At 34.3% G+C, this 22,372-nt stretch overlaps 2 protein-coding genes across 11 annotated transcripts in view; one reads left to right on the forward strand and one right to left on the reverse strand.

The window, feature by feature from the left end:
- The window catches only part of Nse1 (SMC5-SMC6 complex component Non-SMC element 1), a 57,860-nt gene extending 37,620 nt beyond the window's left edge, over positions 1-20,240 (reverse strand). For 2 of the 8 annotated variants that reach the window (XR_016142409.1, XM_089096777.1), the window contains exons 1-4: positions 19,766-19,847; positions 14,572-14,663; positions 12,226-12,379; positions 3,905-4,103 (exon numbers count right to left, since the gene is read on the reverse strand). Coding sequence is in view for 2 of the 8 variants with exons in the window: in XM_089096777.1 (XP_088952903.1) it covers positions 3,905-4,103; positions 12,226-12,379; positions 14,572-14,653 (435 nt within the window). In the remaining 6 variants the exon portion in view is untranslated. Of the gene's footprint in view, positions 1-3,904; positions 4,104-12,225; positions 12,380-14,571; positions 14,664-16,367; positions 16,494-19,743; positions 19,848-19,932; positions 19,941-20,222 lie in introns of those variants that run through there. The other 6 variants (XR_016142413.1, XR_016142412.1, XR_016142408.1 and 3 more) reach the window with 6 other exon arrangements.
- The window catches only part of LOC148946972 (uncharacterized), a 105,481-nt gene that overhangs the window by 20,421 nt on the left and 62,688 nt on the right, over positions 1-22,372 (forward strand). The window contains exon 1 of one of the 3 annotated variants that reach the window (XM_089096774.1): positions 19,516-19,622. The exons of 1 other annotated variant lie outside the window; for it this stretch is intronic. In XM_089096774.1, the coding sequence (XP_088952900.1) occupies positions 19,620-19,622 (3 nt within the window). In that variant the 5' untranslated portion in view covers positions 19,516-19,619. Of the gene's footprint in view, positions 1-19,515; positions 19,623-19,871; positions 19,968-22,372 lie in introns of those variants that run through there. One more of the 3 variants, XM_089096773.1, reaches the window with a different exon arrangement.

The raw sequence follows: 22,372 nt of genomic DNA on the forward strand, positions 1-22,372 counted from the left end.
ATATATATTATATTATGGATATAGAAGGGTTTTTATATGAAATGAAAAATATTTTATTATTATATAAAGGAAGCAGCCCCTTGCTGTCGTGGGCAATAAAAATAAAAGAGATTTTCTCGTAAAAGTAACTTAACTGATTGAAACTCCAGTAAATGAAACCTAAGAAAGGATAGGGCAAATGTGTCGAGGGAGCAGTAAAAATAGTAGATTACAGTGGTTATCAAACGCAGAGGTAATGTATTTGATAGAGGTAGGACGTTTTTTTTTCAAATTGAGATTTTATATGAGTAGCTAAAGGTTATAAAAGTTTGAACAATGAAAAGAAATATAAGAAAACTATATGAGAAATATATGAAGGGAACAAATTTATTTTACAGAAAATGAAAAGGAAGAGGACACGAGGAAAGGAGTTACATCCAGAATATCTCAATATGGACCAAACACCACAGGATAAAAGAAAGAAAGAAAAAAAAATATTAGAAAAGGATTTTGCATACTTTTTAACATCACAGAGACTATTTATTTAAAAAAAAGAGGATTTGTCAAAAAGTTGGAGAAATAAATGCTTTAAATAGGGTGGGGTAGAAACATAAATTCACTAGTAGACAAGCCTCAAGTAACTTATAGTTATGGAATTTTTTGTTTCTACGGTAAAATAGTTTTTAGGAATTATTCTGCTGGAGAACAGGTAAGAGGGGGGGGGCAAAGCTTAACATAGTCTTTATGACTTCCAGTTTTGATAAAATTCTCGTTTTCAGCAATCCAGTCAAAAGTTTTTTAATTATAGGGCCTCCATTGCTCGCTAAGCCAGCTTGATAAGATTTCCAACGGGCACCAAGCGTTTTGGAAAATAGCTTGTGGCGGCCCTAAGACAAACAGAGCCAAGAAGCCACCACAGCTTCATGGAGTTTGATTAGCCTTGGGCGGCTTTGTGCTACGATGAAAGCCTTTTTTATAATTGCAAAATATTCATTACTTACCGCACTAGAAAAACAAGAAGGAAAAAATAATAAAAAGAAGTCCTTATACTTCTTCGGAGTCCATACTTGGAGTTTTATACTATTGGAGTCCCCATTTCTCCAATTTTAGGCAAATGCTTATAAAGAAGGGATTGAAAGTAGGAGTCACATCCCATTTATTTGACTTGTGCTATCCATACTATTTTTGTCCACACATTTGCAAGGGATTATATATTAGGATGAGATACCATTCTTGAAAGAGAGGGGAGGAGGAGGTTTTTTTGTTGAAAAAAATGATATTAAGGACATCATTAGGAAACTTTCACAAACTCTAGTTAACAATATTCTCTTTGGACAGCTTTGTTTTAGTGCTTTGCTCTACATTCCCTATCCTTTAAACAGGAACCATTTTGTTTAACGTAGTTGAAAGTTCTGGAAATTAGGTCTTAGAGGATGAACACCCTCATAGCCCTTAGGGTAAGGGTTGTAATTTATGCCCTGGGGGCATTTAAGGTGTTTATAGAAAGTAAGATCGAGTTTGTTGTTGTTGTTGTTTAGACCAGGGCACTTCGTATCGAAGGAGTTGTCGTGGGAACTTCGAAAAGGAATCATTCGATTGCAAATAGAAAGGGCTGATGACCTTTTTAATAGTCGAAAGTCATTGGAGGAAAACTAATCCCCCTCCCACGCCCGCCCTCCCATTTGCCTTTATGTTTAAAAACTAAATGTTGCCATAAGATTAAATCAAAATGCACTGTGTTAATGCTAATTCCCAATAAGGCATCTCAGCAGTATCCCAAGGACGACTGAGGGTATTATGTTCAAACTTTCAGGGCTACTTCTGCTCTTAAACTTTAACCAAATAAAAATAGCATAAGTGTATCCAAGCTATCAAAGAAAGTAAACAGATTTGTTAGCAAATGGTATCAAGTTTTCCATTTCAGGTCAACTAGAGGAGGTATAAAACTAAATTAAACACTGCAATTTGTGTCCGGATTTTTAATCGGGTGTAAGTTGTTAAAAATTGCTGAAAACTTTTCTCCAGCATACAAATAGCAGGCCAAACTATAAATTCTTAAAACAAACGAAAAGATTTAAAGTATTATTTTCTTTTTCCCTGAAAAGACTGTCAATATAAATGAACAGAAATTAATTAAAAACACTTTTTCCAAAAAATAAGTTTTTCAAAGAAAAGTAAAGAACTAAATTAAACAAAAAATGAGCAAAAATAAAATAAAATAATCTACCAAGCGTGAAACTACCACAAATCAGCATCGATTAAGAAATGAAACCCAAAACGAACAGAAATTACAATAAATAACTGAGTCAAACTCAAAACGAGCAGAAATTAACATAAGTTGGGCTCAAAACCCCTTTGCCTTCCCAAGGCCAGAACATAATATGCACTTTACTGAAAAAAATTCAAATGAATGTACATTGTCAGTTTAATATACATTTACTGATATTTAGTAATCAAAATCTGAATATTATTTGATTTATTAAAGTTATAAAAGTAAAAACATTTATATTTTTTTCAGTAAAGTGCAAATTATGTTCTGGCCTTGGGAAGGAATGGGGGTTATCAGGCCTACTAATGTTAATTTTTGCTCGTTTCGAGTTTGACTTTTTGTTTGGCACCCACTACTGCCAAGAACTGCATAACTGCGTAAAGAACTTTTTTTTTGAATTCTCGATTTTTCAAATCTTTAAAAATATATGGATGTGCAAGTTTCCACTTAACCAATTCAAACAATCAGATTCCATTTTTACAGTCCCTGATACTTTAAATAATTCGTCCCAATAATATATATTAGTGGGAAAGAAAACAGTTTTCAATACATTGGATTTTTACTGTAGATAGTAGATAGAATTTGATTAAAATTTTTGTTTGGCATCCACTTCTGCCAAGAACTGCATAAGTGCGTATGGACTGTGTTTTTTTTTCGTTTTTTTTAATTCTTGATTTAAAAATTTTTTAAAGATGGATATAATCGGGCAAGCTTCCACTTAACCAATTCAAACAATCAGATTTCATTTTCACAGTCCCTGATACTTTAAATAATTTGTCCCAATAATATATATTGCTAGGAAATAAAACAGTTTTCAATACACTGAATTTTTACTGTAGATGGTAGAAAGAATTTGATTAAATTTTTGTTTGGTACCCACTACTGCCAAGAACTGTATAACTGCTTACGAACTGTGTTTTTTTTTCTTTTTTTTTAATTCTTGATTTTTCAAATTTTTTAAGATGCATATGATTGTGCAAATTCCCACTTAACCAATTCAAACAATCAGATTTCATTTTCACAGTCCCTGATACTTTAAAGAATTTGTCCCAATAATAAAAATTGCTGTGAAAGAAAACAGTTTTCAATACATTGAATTTTTACTGTAGATGGTAGAAAAAATTTGATTAAAATTTTTGTTTGGCACCCACTACTGCCAAGAACTGTATAACTGCTTACGGACTGTGTTTTTTTTTCTTTTTTTTAATTCTTGATTTTTCAAATTCTTTAAGATGCATATGATTGTGCAAGTTCCCACTTAACCAATTCAAACAATCAGATTTCATTTTCACAGTCCCTGATACTTTAAAGAATTTGACCCAATAATATAAATTGCTGTGAAAGAAAACAGTTTTTCCTACATTGAATTTTTTTAGCGTGGATAGTAGATAGAATTTGATTACATTGTTAGATTTGGCATAAAAATTTACATTGGAAAGAACTCCAAAGGCAATTAAAACATATTTTATTACAGTCTAAAACATCCAGATACCTACAAGATCTATTTTTTTATTGAAAATACAAATTTATATACTATTTTTTTTTCTAATTTAGATTCAGTACCCTTACAAAATTTCTGCAAGGAAATTTGTAGAAAGAATACCTCTGTTGGAGGGGAATCATGAATTAGGCTTAATAGTAAACAAAAGAAATTACATTTTTTGCAATCCATCCATCAGAAACGAACTTTAGAATGGCTTTGTCTGCATCAGCTTTGCTCATTTTCTTGATCATCGAGGATGTTGAGTTCAACACTTTTATTGATGACGCTACGCCAGTATTTTCACCAGTCACAATCTCGGTCAAGATGTTTTTAAAAAGCTCATATTCAGCAGCAGAATACAAGGAGTTGGACCTAAATACAAGTTAATTTATAAAGAGCTAAACTATTCTGATAGATTTAGAAAAAAAAACAATACACTTATGTAAGGCTAATTTGATCAGGTCTTTGACACAAATAGAAGACGTTTTTTTTAAGAATTGTTTTTACTTTAAGGCACCAATACTCCTATGGTATAAATTATCAGGACTTTTGGGTGTTGGGCTATGCATTTGAACATAAAAAATGTCCGGAAGTACATTTTAGAACGGATTTAGTCATTTTTTTTTCCTTTTTGTACAGATCCTTGTATGCAGAGCGTACCCTTGAGACGGTATAAAGTTCAGAATTAATCAAATCCTCAACTGCAAAAACCATAAAAAGTGGGATCAGTCATATTCAACTAAGTAAAAAAATACAATCAAAATTATAAAAATAGGCTCAGTACAAACAAAAATAAGGTACTTTTATGAAACAAGCATTAAATCCTATTGGATGATAGGCATAAAAAGGAAAAAATCACAAATATCTCAAATTTAGTAAAGAGTTCACAACCTAGGTCTATAATTTTACTATTTATAATTACTACTACTACTACTAACAACTCACCGCAGCACCAAGCCGCCTGAGACCAACACAGCTACGCACGATCCTCCTCCACCCCAATCTATTCAAAGCCTCCCTTTTTACACCCGCCCACGAAGTTCCCATTTTCTTTAAATCTTTCTTTATGACGTCCTCCCACCCCAGACGGGGACGACCTGCTTTCCGTTTAGCCCTAGATGGTTGGCCGAAACGAACAATCTTCGGCAATCTGTCGTCCTTCATCCGTACAACGTGCCCTAACCACCTCAACCTTTCTTTCATTATAACCCTGGAGAGCGGTATTGAACCACATTTTTCGTATAGCCTATTGTTTGAAATACGGTCAGTCAGCCAGGTACCCAGAACAATCCTTAAACAATTTCTCTGGAAAACATCGAGAAAATCTTCTTCCGCTTTTCGGAGCGTCCATGCTTCAGAGCCATATTTATAATTAAAAAATTATGATATGGGATGACCATCCTATACACAGCCTAGGGCTGATAAATTAAGTACCAGTGTTTCCTAAAGCTAAATACATAAAGGTTAAATTTTTCCTTGCCTCACATGCTCACAAATATTCAAGCCGAAAAAACCCTTCATTATATACATAAAAGACAACAACTGCAAATGTAAACTGCTATAGACTAACAACTACAAACATTCGGGGAAACTGTTTGCCCCTCCCCCTCCACCCAGGCAGAAAATTCGAATTCCCATCGCCGGGCATTCCATGAGCACAATCATGTTAAACAACCCATTTTGGCTCTAGATGGTGTTTCTGTAGATAATTTTGAACGTACATAGGTTATGCATCTTTTTCACCAAATAAAAAATAACATAGTTTCTTTGGAGTGCAGCAAAAAGACCGTCGCAGTTGCAAAGAACCACATCTAAACCATCGTGACAGAATATGCTTGCATAAATCACGGATTCTTGGACTTTTGACCTATTTGGTCGTTATCGAATAGAGCCATAGTACTCACAGAAAATACTCAACACAAGGCACTTTAGAAAATTGACAACTTGAGAGTAATGAACAATATTCATCAACATTCAATATCATTAAGACGGGACAAAATATCGATACCAAAAGATAAATATCGACGTCAAGACAACATGTTTTACCATCTCTTAGTTCAGAATTTCGAAATGTAATCTTTTCAGGCATAGCGTTCTAGCTGTTCAAGGTGCACCAGCTCCTCCTCAGTAATATTGCTTGGAACTGACAGAAAGAAAATGAGTTGTTATTTCAAATATGATTTTAAGGCCTACAGCCGAAACAACTCGGCGTTTTTTATCGAGCATTTCTTAGAGTTGTATAGGATAGTATTGACACGGCCGTTTAGGGCAGTTAAAAAAAAAAACATCGACGGCAGCAATGCAGCCGGCCATTATCACTTATACGAGCTATAAAGGAATGGCAAAATAAACGATCTTTTATTTTAACGTATACGCTGAAATTGTTTTTTACCACTGACGACTGCTGATGAGTGTGTTTGCAGAGGGTATATAATAAAAAAACGGAAGTCATAAATTAATTTCTTGTAATGGGAAGAGAGAGGGCCATTGCAAAAAAAGAAAAAATGTTCCAGATAATTTGACTAAGGGTTCCCAGAAATTCAAGGAGGTTTGAAGCGTCAGAGGTATGGGAACAAACTAGCCCTTGCCTTCGACCCTAAACAAATCAAAGCCTATTTATTCATAAAAGAAATTTAGTGTTAATCCAATTTATGTTTCCTAAACTAAACATTATTTTAACAAAATTTGAATTCATTTACATTAAGAAAATTTCTTCCTATTGGTTTTTAGAATAGCTTCAAGTTTAACTGCCCTCCCCCTCCCCCATGTCAGTACGCGTAATAAATCCATACGAATATAGAAAGGAATGCAGTGTATTTTTCAATGTGTAGAGGGGAGTAATTTTGCAGTTTTTTTCAACAATTTTCAACGAAAACACAAAAAGGCTTATGATCTATTAGATTATTAATGATCTATTTGCGATCTATCAGATCTATTATGATCGACTAATGTTGCGACGGTGGAATGTTATCGCCTAGTGTGACCCCACTAGAGTACAAACGGCAAAAAAATTGCTCGGTAAAAATGTCAAAATATCTCGGGCATTGCACTTTTCAAGGTCACAACTGCACCCTTTTCTAAAAACCACCCTTCCAGCTAGAAGTTTTGGTCTAATCTAAAATACTGAAAAACTATAAATAGCTCTGGGAGACTGTGACACATAATCATATTTTTCTGAGGGTTCTGAAATAATTTATTAAGGAGAAAATAAACTCAGTTTATAAGCCTCCATTAAGTTAAATTTGGTTCTAAATATCAGAAATGGGTTTAAACATAACTTAAGCTAACCTAAACCAACCTAACCTCGTCTAACCAAACCTAATCTAATCCAACCTCCCATCATCAAACCTTGCATTAAATTGAAAAAATTTACTGGCAACGGTGACTAAATTCAAGGAGAAAAAAAGGTATTTCGGACATTCACCGGTGAATGTCGAAATTAACCGATTTGCTGACATTCACCGTAACAAATATATATGTTACCGTGAATTTCTGAAATCTAGTTAATGTCGACATTCACCAGTGAATGTTCAAAATTCCTTTTTCTCTGCTTGGATTCAATTTGCTTTGCGAGAAAGCTTTTTCAGTGCTATGCAAGCTATGGTGGTAAAAGTTAAAGTTAGTTTACGGTAGATTATGTTAGTTTATGTTAGGTTACATTAGGTTAAATTTGGGTCTAAAAATCAGAAATGGGTTAAAAACATAACCTAACCCAACCTAAACCTACCTAACCTAATCTATTCTAACCTGTCGTTATAAAACCTTCCATTAAATTGAAAAATTTGACTGGCAACACTGACTAAATCCAAGGAGAAAAAAAGGTATTTTGGACATTCACGGTAACATATACATATATAGTACAGGGAGCCCGGCGGCTTCACCGCCGGGTCCCGGCACTCGGCAGGCTTATACATATGGATTTTCACTGTCGCTTGTCTTCTAAACGCAGGCAATTTGAGCCTTTTCTTGGTGTCATGATGTCCAAATAGACTTTAAATTAGAAGTAGGGCCTTTTTAAATATAACAATTTTCTTATCGGACCTTTAACTTTTGCCGCGACTTATTTTTTGTCATTATGAAAAACATATCGCCGAATCTTTGTTTCTTTTAATTGTTCAGGTGGTGGGACAAAAATTTCTTTCTTTGCCTCGGCTTGTTTTTTGTGATTATGAAAGACATTTCGCCGAACCTTTGTTTCTTTTAATTGTTCGGGTGGTGGGACGAAAACTTCTTTTTCTTTCAGCGATTTATCTAGTCCAGGTTCTTGATTTTCGAAGGTATAGTAGGCATTGATGACCTTATCCATGTCAAAATCCCAAATTTAATAATCGTCACTATCATTTTCGATTTGTTTGGTTCATTTTACCTCTGCTTTTCTTTCGTCATTATGAAATATTATTTGAAAAAAAACTACGTTTTCTAAAGAGTTAAAGAGGCTGAGTCACAAGTTCGAACCTTAAAACGTACAGGAGTTAGGAGGTACAGTTGGGGGGCTGCCGCCCCCCAAACCCCCTGCTTTTGCAGCCTTTAAATAACAAAAAAGTTTTTTAAACTGAAAGTAAGGAGCGACATTAAAACTTAAAACGAACAGAAATTATACCGTCTATGAAAGGGGCTGTCCCCTCCTCAACGCCTCACTCTTTACGCTAAAGTTTGACTTTCTCACAACTCTATTTTTGGTAAGCAAAAAAAAACTTTAGCGTAAAGAGCGAGGCATTGCGGAGGGGACAGCCCCTTTCATATACGGAATAATTTCTGTTCGTTTTAAGTTTTAATGTCGCTCCTTACTTTCAGTTTGAAAAACTTGTTTTTTTATTTAAAGGCTGCAAAAGCGGGGAGTTTGGGGGGGGCCAGCCCCCCAACTGTACCTCCTAATCCCGGTAAGTTTTAAGGTTCGAGCTTGTGACTCAGCCTCTTTAACTCTTTAGAAAACGTAGTTTTTTTCAAATAATTTCTGCACGTTTTTGTACAGTTTAGTACATACGTATTATTACTTGACTAACTGTTAGCTCATCGTGTCAGGAGTTAAAGTTGGGGGGCTGCCGCCCCTAAACCCCCCGCTTTTGAAGATTCTTGTGTTAAGGCTTTTAAAAATTTTCGTTTTTCGACAAAAAAAACTTCTGGGAAAGAGCTGGAATTTTTGGAAGCTTGCAGTCGGTCTTTTCAGGTTAAGAGGACTATTTTGATCTAATTTAATAATGAAATATTATGCTTTTAGGAATTTTAAAAATTAACATGGGCCCTTATAGGAAAACGAGGTTTTTCGTAAATGTAAATTCGGGGGATAATTTTTTCGGTCTGAAAATATCAAAGGCCCTAACAGGACGAGTTCCACTTCGAATGAGTCCTCATTCACCCGGATCCGTTGCCAAATGTGGCCTGTAGGCGTGGCTGATAAAAAAAAATAATTTGATGAACATTAAGTGGCTATATTTGGTTTTTGGAAAACAGGGAAGGAGTGATCGGATTGAGCTAAAATTTTGAGGATAAGCTCCCAGGCCCTAGGAAAGCTCATCTTCTAAATTTCATCCCGATCGGACAACGTTAAAGGGGGGCTGTGGTGGGAGGGTCGAAACTTCCGGCCCACTTTCCCCCATGAAGATAAATTCGGGGGGGGGGGGAGTTTTGCATGTTTCTTAGTTTGAGCTTAGGCTACAAAATGCGATCACCGCCGTCTCTCTGCGACCGCTAAGACCGGAAATCGCTTAACATTGTGGTGGGTCGCCTCTTTAAAGAGGCACAAGTGTGCCCCCTTGATAGGCTGTGAAGTAATAATTTTTGTTTGTTTTAAGTTCCAACTTCATTCTTTACTTTCCTAAAAAAACTGTTTTTTTTTTATTTTCATCAGAGAAGACAGCAGATTTTATCGACTTGCGTCATTAAAATCTCTTGACATTCCTCAGTGAGTGATTTAGTTCCGAGACGAATGCCGATGCTAGCTTTTGGCGGCATGCCTAAATTAACATGAAAACGAAGTTTTTCGTAAATATAAATTCGAGGGATAATTTTTTCGGTCTGAAAATATCAAAAGGCCCTAATAGGTCGAATTCCGGTTCGAATAAGTCCTCATTCACCCGGATCCGTTGCCAACTGTGGCCTGTAGGCGTGTCATATAAAAAAAATATTGATGAACATTAAGTGGCTATATTTGGTTTCTGGAAAACAGGGAAGGAGTGATCGGATTGAGCTGAAATTTTAAGAATAGGCTCCCAGGCCCTAGGAAAGCTTGTTTTCTAAATTTCAGCCCAATCGGACCACGTTAACGGGGGGCTGTGGTGGGAGGGTCGAAACTGCCGGCCCACTTTCCCCCATGAAGATAAAGTTAGAGGGGGGTGAAATTTTGCATGTTTTTTAGTTTGAGCTTAGGCTACAAAATGCGATCACCGCCGTCTCTCTGCAACCGCTAGGACCGGATATCGCTTAACATTGTGGTGGGTCGCCTCTTTAAAGAGGCACAAGTGTGCCTCCTTGACATATCGCCAAACCGTTGTTGTTGTTTTTTTTTAAACAAAGGTATAGTAAATTTGTTTGGTTCGTTTTACCTTGGCTTGTCTTTCGCAATCGTGAAATACACATCGCCGAACCTTTGTTTGTTTTTAACAAAGATATGGTAGGCATTGATGAGCTTATGCATGTCAAAATCTCTTACCCAATCATGATCGCTATCATTATCAATTTTGACACGTTTTGATCTCGCTGTCCAGGTTGACTTTCATTGATTCGCTCACATGTTTTGTGTCACATGCCTTCTAACTGCGTGTGTCTTTGCTTTTCATTTTCCTTTTTGACTTGCTCACATGCTCGGTGCCGCATGTCTTCTAACCGCGTGTATCTTTGCTCTTCAATTTCATTTTTGACATGCCGCCGCTGTTCTTCTAACCACGTGTGTATTTGATCTTCCTTTTCATTTTTGACTCGATCACACGCTTGGTGTTGCATGTCCCCTAACAGTGTGTGTCTTTACTCTTAATTTTCATTTTTGACACACCACCGCTTTTCTTCTAACCGAGTGGGTCTTTTTTTCTTCATTTTTATTTTTGAGTCGCTCACTTGCTCGGTGTTCCATGTCTTCTAACCGCGTGTGTCTTAGCTCTTCATTTCATTTTTGATACGCTCTAATTGTCGTTTTCACATATCTTCTAACAGCCCGTATCTTTGCTCTTCATTTTCGACACGTTTTTGGATTATTGATAACTACAGACAATTTATCAATGGCTTTTACTTTAGCCACGCATATTAGTGTTGTCGCAATTGATGATCCAGGTTCTCGATTTTCACGTCTTATCATGTTTGATAGTTAAGTGTTCGTCCAAGAATCATCATTTATAGTAACTGCAACTGCAAATTTTCATTTTTTGGGCCTTCCAACAGACTTTATGTTATACAAATAATTGATACGTTAGAAACTCAACAATCGTATTTATGCTAAGCATGACATCATATAAGAAAACACCTTTAAGATCTCATAAGAAATGCTTATATGATATACTAACATAGTACATAACGTCACTTGCAAAAACTAAAATTAAGGCTCTTAAAGAATTTTTTCAGACTTCTGACCTATCTAGATCGTTTTTTTTATGCGAGAATATCCCAAGATACCAACTTCTTGAAAAAATATGGAACCGGTTTCGAGAACATACATACATACATACATATATATATATATATATATATATATATATATATATATATATATATATATATATATATATATATATATATATATATATATATATATATATATATATATATATATATATTATATATATATATAGTTCCGGGCCCCGGAACAAGGCAGGCTTGTATATGTACTTCTCGATGCAAGCAGCAACCTCCAAATGAATCACCTTTGTTTGCTACTCTTTCCTCGGGAAAACCGAGGGCTTTACAGGGAACCTTCAATGACATTTAAGGTTCCCACTGGCTTGTCACTTTCATTTTTGACATGTTCTAATCCTCGCTGTTGCTAGTTATTCTTCCTTAAAGTTTTGACCTATTTAGATCGTTTTTGTGGCCAAAAGTATCAATATGCCAGTTTTAAGAAAAAAAACAACAATAAAGCCTATTTCAAGGTCAGGCCCTGGCACGACTACGCGGCAGGCTTGTATATATTGATTCTCATTGCCAAATCTCGGGTAAAAGCAGTCCAAAGGACCCCCAGGAAATTATAGGTCAGAATGCATTTTTTAAAGAAACTGGATAGCATTAGGTTATAAGGAAGTACCAATATTTATGTACATTTTGTCAAAAATATTTTTTTTATGTCGAATTTAATTTTAATTTGCAGAACCAGGGATTTACAAACCTTTTCTTTTATTGTTTGTTAGTAAATCTTCTTTTCTCAACTTAGCACAAACGAATGCACAACATATCAATGAGGGAAAGAAAAAGAAGGAACAGAGCCCTGATTATAATTAACGTATTCTTACATTACATAGTAGCCACCTAACTGAAAAAGGACATAACTTAAACAAAGCTGTTCCTTACTTACTTAAGATGTTTTCCAGAAGAAGTATTGACTAACACATAATGAAAACAGCCTGTGTCTTCGCACAGCCTTTTAATACAATCTAGACCAACCAGTTTAAGTTTTTTTCTTGTTTCTTCTAAGAAATCATCTGCTAAAACATTAGGTGGTACAAAGCCTGCAAGACAATAACTAGTTAATACCAATTACAAAATGCTCCCATTCACTGATTTAAGAGTAGGCAGACCTTTCACTGTTCTTAGATCTTTTGCACTGTTCTTTGACCTTTATTGGAAATTTGTTTAATTTTGGGCAAGATAAAAAAAAAGGAAATTTACATCAAGACTGAATGAACTTTGTCATTAAACTCTCTCTGATAATAATCTGGAAGTTCATTATTCTGTGAATGACCCAGAAAAGTTATTTACTTTTTTGTGAATAAATATTCTAGTTTCAATTATATTATTTTAGTAATTCTACTGATGATGGTTACTGTATATGTGATCAAAATATCTGGACTTTTGTACCTGTTCTTTTTTTTCACTGTCTAAATAAATGGTTTTATCCCCACTTGAAAACTTATTTGTTCGTCATAGAACGGCAGTGTGGTCTAAGAAAAAATACCTAATTAAAGGTGTTACATCGGAAATACTATTTCTTCAAATTTAAAGTGGGGTATTCTTATCAAAATTAACATCCATAAAGCTAATGTACCTTTCTCCCTCCTTAAGCTTCTAAATAAATTTGAAATTCACCCTTTCCATTGTCTAAGGATTTATACTTCCTTTGTCTGCACTTATTTTGAATACACACAAGCCCGTGACCGGAGGGGGAGTTAGGGGGGTTTGAACCCCCCCCCTTCCCCGAAATGTTTGTTTGACTTGTAAAAACGTAACAAAAATGCATATAAACAAATTTTTTGTGCGTTTTTTGTGTACCCCCCCCCCCCAAAAAAAAAAATCTTTGGGTAAAATCCCCCTCCGAAAAAAAATCCTAAGGTACGGCCTTGAACACACATGTCCAATTTGGAACCCTGGTATTCCAGACAGGAGTCAGATAAAATTGAATCTGTCCAATAACTCACCTTGCAAATAATTTTCAAAAAAGGTGATATCCCCTACTCTGTTCTTCAAAAAAAAAACCTAGGTTAGAAACGCTTGAGTGCAGGAGAGGTATACTGTGCCTCCGTTTTTAAAAAATGCATCAACAAACCCTTGTACAGAACACATTTTTCCAAAATGTGTTCCATTCCAAATTTTTCCATCTTGATTCTGCCCCCCCCTCAGGCCATTTTCCAGCCTGTTCCTACCTAGTCTCCTGTTTGCAGCTGTAGCAATGAATATAAAATCCTTTGTCCCCAATATTATGGAAAATATATAAAAAATACTGTTAGCTTCCATCTTCTTATTTTTTGGTATACACACTGCCCACATTTTGTATTTCTTTGCTTGATTTTTTTCTTTACTTTTTTAATGTCACTTTTACTTTTTTTGTATTTATATTGTTTGTTTTTTGTTGTTGTTTTTTTTGGAGGGGGGGGGTTATTATTTAGTTTAACTTATTGACTAATGAATGGAATTCATTTTTAAAGTTTTAGTTTTGGCATTCTTTTGCCAGTCCTTAAAATTTTTGTTTCTTTTTTTGTTTTTGTCCTGTTTTTATTTATTGACCCAAAGATTTGAATTTGGCCCTTTGGGGCTTGTGATAGCAATCTTTCTTAAATAGATATCTTGTCTTAGCTTAAACATAACAAAAAACATAATGCTATTCATTATTAAAGCTCAAAAAGGACAGACATACTTTGCAATTCACTCTGCAAAACTGAACCTTGGAACAGCAAAAACCTTGAGAAAAATTTTCTTTTTTCAGTCTTATCTTAGCTTAAACATAACATCTTATCTTAGCTTAATATCTTATCTTATCTTAGCTTAAACATAACAAAAAAACTTAATACTATTCATTATTAAAGCTAAAAAAAAAAAGAGAGACATACTTTGCAATTCACTCTGCACAAATGAACCTTGGAACAGCAAAAACATTGAGAAAAACTTTCTTTTTTCAGTCTTATCTTATCTTAAACATAACATCTTAGCTTAATATTTTATCATATCTTCGCTTAAACATAACAAAAAAACTTAATACTATTTGTTATTAAAGCTCAAAAAAGAGAGACATACTTTGCAATTCACTCTGCAAAACTGAACCTTGGAACAGCGAAAACCTTGAGAAAAATTTTCTTTTTTCAGTCTTATCTTATCTTAGCTTAAACATAACATCTTATCTTAGCTTAATATCTTATCTCATCTTAAACATAACAAAACAAAACTGAATACTATTCATTATTAAAGCTAAAAAAAAAGAGAGACATACTTTGCAATTCACTCTGCAAAACTGAACCTTGGAACAACAAAAACCTTGAGAAAAATTTTCTTTTTTCAGTGAAGCCATCCATAGGTATGCACCTAAAAACAGAACAAATCTGTGTACTTAAATTTAGGAAGATGCAAAAACATCAAACAAGGCACTAGTGTAGAAGAAGGCACTAGTGTGAATAAAATTATTGTGATATCTTTGCACGTCTTTTTTTAATTCCAAAACGGTACTTACTTAAAAACATGCCTCATATATATATATATATATATATATATATATATATATATATATATATATATATATATATATATATATATATATATATATATATATATATATATATATATATATATATATATAATCAGGAAAACATCTTGGGCCAATATAAGAGGGCAGTTTCCACTTCCAGGTGTATATCCATCTCCCTCTTAGTCAATGTTAGAATTCTTATGAAGGAAGCAGAGATATTAGGTGCATTCCAGGTTGATAACCATAATAACTTTACATTAGCTTGTGAAGTAATATGGATTCATTAGGGTTTGGCCAGCCACCATTGTTATTGGATCTTGTAATAGAAAGTGATCATGAAGCATTATTAAATGTAGCCCCACTACTGCCCTTTGGTGCAAGCAATCACGCTGCTACCCAATTCTCCCTTAGACTTTACCCTGAAAAATCAGTTTTTACAAAACATGTGTATAGAGATTATCATCTAATGAGGCAAGAGTTGGCAGGACATGATTGGTCCTATATCACTGAGAATGATGTTTACAAATTATGGAATATGATAAAGAGAACACTACTAGAGGTATCAGAGAAAAATACTACAGTAAAATGGGCTCAAAACCTAAAACACCGCCATTTATGACCAAAGAAATATGGAAAGCAATAAATAAAAAGAAAGGTTTGGAGACTATAAGCAGAATATACATAATAAGAATATCTACACAAAATATACCAAGGCACAAAATCAAGTCAGAAACCTATTCAGGAAGCCAGGGGTGTCGTTTGGGGGTGGCAAGGGGGGGGGGCAGGTGCCCCCCTAATAATGTGGAGAGAAACAATATTATACATCCCATGCCCTTTGATTATTCAGATATGGACCCCTCTTGCCCCCCCCCCATAAAGATGTTGGAGATTTGCCCCTGCAGGAAGCTATTTGAACAGCATGAGGAGGCTATAGCAGCAGCAAGTCAGATCCAAAACGCTTTTGAAATTATGTCCCAGCCCATAAGCCTGGCAGACACTTGGTTACACAACTAAAAGTCAATGACTGTGTAGTAGACAACCCAGAAAAAATTGCTAATGCTAGAAATAGGTAGATTACATCTGTATTTACTCTACCTGAATGCCTCTCTTCCAGTCCCCCTATCTATACCATCATAACCCCTATGCCATAGATAGCTGTCAACAGGGTTGATGTAGAGGCATGCCTAAAAAAGTTGAACCCAAATAAATCAGTGGGACCTGATGGTGCAGACCCAAGGCTTCTAAAAGAGTTGCATGTTGAACTGCTGGGCCCACTAGCTCTACTTTTTCAGGAATCTCTTGAGGAAATGTGTATCCCACAAGATTGGTGCACTGCACATACAACCCTCAAACACAAGGGTGGTAGCAAAGAGGACACAAGTTATTACAGGCCAATAAGCATTACCTCTGCAGTTGGGAAGCTTCTAGAAGGAATTGTTAACACTGCAATCTTGAAACACTTAAAAACCAATAAACTATCCTCATCATGTTAACATGGCTTTAAGTCTGGTTGGTCAGTTGAAATAATCCTGATTCATACTTACAATTATGTCACCAATCTTCTGGACCAGGAGTTCCCTTTAGACATTGTATTACAGGATTTGGCCCATTATGCTGTTTCTCATATTTTCTACTTTAAAAGAATCAGAACAATAATTATAAATCCAGTAAAATTCTAGACAAGCTACTTTGGCTATCTTGGAAAGGGGGTAGGAAAATGAAACTGTCAGGGGTGGATCTAAATACTAATGTTTGCCCTGGGAAGGTATTTTGAAGTGATCTACCTCTACTCTTTCTCCCTCTAGAGGACACTGACTTTTATAAATCTTTGTGTTTTAAAAGTGAAACCTTGCAAAACAGATCTTTATTAAAGTTCTAGTTTAGTTTTTTGCCATCTTGGAAGCAGGTTAGGCTAGGAAACTCCTGACCCCTTTCCAAGATAGCCAAAAATAGCTTGTCTAGAACCATACCATAAACCTATAGGGTAAAATTCTAGTTTAGCTACTGTTTGCTATCTTGGAAAGAGGCTAGGTTAGGAAAATGAATTTTTCAGTAATGAATCCAGGGCCAAAAAGATACTCTGGGAATGTATTAACAAGCTTCTATATAAACACTCCTCTGATTTTTAAGACTTAGAGATGTGCCTACTTGGCATGTCTATAGGCTGCCTATTGAAATTTGGACAAAACAACATTTTACCTTAATTTTCAGTTATCACTTTTTTTTCTTTGGTTTTAGTTTTGAAAATACAATTCCTGTTATTTGAGTAGAATGTTAAGTCATACCAATGATTTTTTTTTCTAAATTTAGAAAATATATCTGCACATTTTTGAAACCTCAAAAATTAAGATTGAGCAAAGTTGTGATGCTGATAACAGTTTTGTTGTACTTTATTTAGGCAGAAGAAATATTTTGTAAGGTTTCACTTTTATAGCACAAAAAATTTTCAGGTAGATTTGTAGTTGGCTATATAATTTAGCTACAATGAAAGTGAAAACATCATTTGATGCCTTTTTTATACTCTTTCATAATTCAGTAATTGCTTCTGGGGCTAATTGCATCTTGAGCTCTTAAAGGGACCTTGAATGTATTTCATTTTTGTAACCACACAAAGAAGTTATCAACATTAGTAAAGGTACTGAAATTGGTTAAAAACATATAACTAGTTTATAAATAGGTAAATTTTTCACATTTCATATTATTGACTTAAAGTACCAATAAAGTGAACATGCCACTCAATGCCTTTTTTATGCCCTTTAGGAGTATAATAATTGTTTCTATTGTAAATTCAAATTTACCCCCCCCCCCCAACCCCTAATATAGAAATATATATCCTGAATTGCAATATACCATGAATTGTTGATGGCAAAGTTTCAAATAGCAAAATTCAGCACTATTTTTTTTGACAGCATTCAACAAACATGAAATGATAGGAAAATGTTTTATATTTGAGTTGCCTAATAAATGAGGTTTGAATTGTTATAAATAAGTATTTTTGGAATATTTTACTCTTGAACAGCTTATTTGTAAACTAGTTATATGTTTTTAACCACTTTTCAATAACTTAACTAGTGTTAATAACTTCTTTGTGTGGTTACAATTCAGGGTATATATTTGAACATTAGGGGGTGGGGTTGGGTAAATTTGAATTTGCAATGGAGTGATTATTTTTTTTTTATAGAGAATAAAAAAGGCATTAAGTTGTATGTTCATTTTATTTATAAGTCAATAATATGAAGAGTAAAAATTTACCTATAAACAAGTTGTAGGAATAAGTCTTCCAAAAATACTTATTTATAACAATTCAAACCTCATTTATTAGGCATTCCAAGTATAAACCAGTTTCCTACCATTTCAACCTAACTGTGTGTTTTTCAAATGCTGTTGATAAAAATAGTGCTGAATTTTGTGATTTGAAACTTTGCTGTCAACAATTCAGGGTATATATTTGCACATTAGGGGGTTGGTGAATTCCATAGTAAATTTGCAGTGGGCCATATAATTTAGCTAGGATGAAAGTGAAAACTCATTTGATGCTTTTTTATGCTCTTTCATAATTCAAAAATATACCTTTGGAGCCCCTTTAAGGGCTCAAGATGCAATCAGCCCCAGAAGCAATTATTGAATTATGAAAGAGCATAAACAAGGCATTAAATGATGTTTTCACTTTCATCCTAGCTAAATTATATAGCCAACTATAAATTTACTGATTTTCAAAGGTCACTGCCCTCTAGAGGGAGGAGTGAAGGTAAAATTATACTTTAAGCTACTTTAGGCTATCTTGGAAAGGGGTTAGGTTAGGAAAATAGAACTTACACAGATGGGTCTACAGGCTAAAGTATGTCTCAGGAAGGTATTTTGAAGTACCTACCTCCAATTCTTCTCTCTCCAGAGGGTCCTGACCTTTGATAACCTTTAAAAATCTATGAGTTATAAAAGTGAAACCTTGCAAAATAGATCTCCTGTTTAAATGAAGTACAACAACAAAAAGTTCAGCTTTAAAGCTTCAATCAATCCTTATTTATAAGGTTATGAAGATATGCAAATACATTTCCTAAATTATGAAGAAAAAAAAAATTATATGGCTTAAAATTCTACTCAAATAACAGAAATTGCATTTTAAAAACAAAATCCAGAGAAAATGAAACTGATAACTGAAAATTAAGGTAAATTTTTTTTTGTCAAAATTTCAATAGCCTAGGTATAGACCTGTCATAGGCTATAGGCAAATTTCAGGACCCTCTAGAGGGAGGAGTGGAGGGATTTACTTCAAAATACCTTCCCAGGACATACTTCAGCCTGTAAACCCATCCCTGAAAGTTTTATTTTTCCTAACCTAGCCCCTTCCTGGTAAATAGCCTATTTACCAAATCATATTATTGAGTTACAACTAAAGAGAATATACCACTTGATGCCTTTTTTTATTCTCTTTACAAATATAATGATCATTTTTGTTGGAAATGAATTTTAGCCCCTGCCCCTATATATACCAATTCAGGGTATATATTTGCACATTAGGGGGATGGGGGGAAAGTTTAAACTTAGGCTACCTCTCATTTACATCAGAAATAAAATTACCCCCACCCCCTTTATGTGCAAATATATACCCTGAATTGGTATATAGAGGGGTGGGGGCTAAAATTCATTTCTGACAAAAATGATTATTATATTTGTAAAGAGCATAAAAAAAAGGCATTGAGTGATATATTCACTTTAGTTGTAACTCAATAATATGATTTGGTAAATATTTAACCCCTTTCCAAGATAGTCAAAAATAGCTAAAGTAAAATTTTACCATGGTAGGTATTTCAAAATATCTTCCCAGGATATAGGCTAGCTACTTTTGTCTGTACACCCATCCCTAAAAGTTTCAACTTCCTAACCTAACCCCTTTTCATGATAGCAAAGGTAGAATCTTACCATCCATAGATTTTAACATTACCTTATATCTATAAAACTATCAAGCAAGTGGTCTATTTACTGAATTTACATACAGAACTGCCAATTCTAATAAATTCTTCTTTTCTAAACGTTAGATTTTATTGACACTCATGCTTTTGGCATCAAACATTAAATTTTAAATATTTAAAATGGAGGAGGATGACCAACCTAGAACTGATTTTAAATTTAGTTCGTTTAGTAAGGTATGGAATGTGTTTAACAAATTTATTACATCCCCAAAATGAATGAACTGTAAAATTCCACTTTAGTTGCTGTCGGTTATCATGGAAAGGAGTTTAGTTAGGGAAATGAAACTTTCAGGGATAGGTCTACAGGCTAAAGTATATCCTGGGAAGGTATTTTCAAGTACTTACCTAAATACCTTGTTCTAGAGGGCCTAAAATTTGGCTACATGACAGGTCTATACCTATTGAAATTTTAACAAAACAACATTTTACTGTAATTTTCAGTTAGGCTATCAGTTTCTTTTTCTCTGGCTTTAGTTCTGAAAATGCAATTTCTGTTATTTGAGCAGAATCTTAAGTCATATCAATGTTTTTTTTTCAAAATTTAGGGAATGTATTTAGGCTAGCCTATATATCTTTAAAACCTTATAAATTGGGACAGAGCAAAGTTGTGAAGCTCAAAACAATTTTGTTCTACTTCATTTAAGCAGGAGATCTATTTGCAAGGTTTCACTTTCATAACACATAGATTTTTAAAGGTCAGGACCCTTTAGAGGGAGAAGGAGTGGAGGTAGGTACTTCAAAAGGTCAATATATACAAAATCATATTAGTGAGTTAGGACTAAAGTGAATACACCATTCGATGCCTTTTTTATGCTGATTATGAATGAATATAATAAGCATTTCTATTGGAAATGAATTTCAGCCCCCCCCCCCTATATATGCCAATTCAGGGTTAGGTTGGGTTAGGTTAGGTATAGCCTATATAGGGGGGGGGGCTGAAATTCATTTCTGATAGAAATGCTTATTATATTAATAATCAGCATAAAAAAGGCATTGAATGGTGTATTCACTTTAGTCTTAACTCAATAATATGATTTTGTATATATTGACCCTTCAAAATATCTGCCAGGATATACTTTAGCCTGTAGACCCATCCCTGAAAGTTTCATTTTCCTAACCTAACCCCTTCCCAAGATAGCCAAAAGGGTAAAGTTCTACAAAATCATATTATTGAGCTAGGACAAAAGTGAATACACCATTCAATGCCTTTTTTATACTGATTACGAATATAATAAGCATTTCTATTGGAAATGAATTTCAACCCTTCCCCCCTATATAGGCCAATTCAGGGTTAGGTTAGGTATAGCCTATATAGGGGGGGGGCTGAAATTTATTTCTGATAGAAATGCTTATTATATTTGTAATCAGCATAAAAAAAGGCATCAAATGGTGTATTCACTTTATTCCTAACTCAATAATATGATTTCATAGAACTTTACCACCAAAAGTAGCTAAAGTAGAATTTACTGAATGAACATTTGAAACTGCTATTGGCAAGCTCTGGCCTGTGATTAATCTTATCTATTTTTAAGGAATCAAGGCTCATAATGAGCAGGTGGTAGATTTGCAGTTGGCCATATAATTTAGTTAGGATGAAAGTGAAAACAGTATTTGATGCTTTTTTTGGTAAATATCTACCAAATCATATTATTGAGTTTGGACTAAAGTGAATACACAATTTGATGCCTTTTTTTATGGTTATTTCTAATTTAATAAGAATTTAGTTCGGAATTTATTTTCAGCCCCCCCCCCCCTTTAGGCTATATCTAACCTAACCTGTTAAGTACCTTTTTAGGGGGAGGGGGGCTGAAATTCATTTCCGATTGAAAATATTATCACATTCTCTATAAGCATAAAAAAAGGCAACGAAGTGTGAGTTCAATTTTTTACTAAATCAAAAATATCATTTGGTAGATATTTACCCTTTTTTTATGCTCTTTCATAGATCAAGAATTGCTTCTGGGGCTAATCGCATCTTGAGCCCTTAAAGGGGCCCCAAAGGTATTTTATATGAATAATGAAACAGAATAAAAAAAACATCAAATTATGTTCTCATTTTCATTCTCGCTAAATTATATTGCTCACTGCAAATTTACTATGAAATGTACCCAGCCCCCTAATGTGCAAATATATACCCTGAATTGGAATATAGGCCCACCCTACCCCCCTAAATTTACCCACCACTACCCCCCCCCCTAATGTGCAGATATATACCCTGAATTGTCAACAGCAAAGTTTTGAATTGCAAAATTCAGTGCTATTTTTGTTGATGGCATTCAAAAAACTTGAAACAGTAAGAATAGGCCTATGGTTTATATTTGAGTTGTCTAATGAATGAGGTTTGAAGTGTTATAAATAAGTATTTTTGGAATAAGCTATATTACTCTTGAACAGCTTATTTATAAACTAGTGATATGTTTTCAACCACTTTTCAATAACTTAACTAGTGTTGATAACTTCTTTGTGTTGTTACAAAATGAAATACCTTTGGGGTCCCTTTAAGGGCTCAAGATGCAACTAGCCCCAGAAGCAATTAGAAGTTATTAACACTAGTTAAGTTATTGAAAAGTGGTTAAAAA

The sequence above is a fragment of the Artemia sp. Qi Xiang Cuo genome, chromosome 11 (assembly GCF_049724085.1).
Source record: "Artemia sp. Qi Xiang Cuo chromosome 11, ASM4972408v1, whole genome shotgun sequence".
NCBI lineage: Eukaryota > Metazoa > Arthropoda > Branchiopoda > Anostraca > Artemiidae > Artemia > Artemia sp. Qi Xiang Cuo.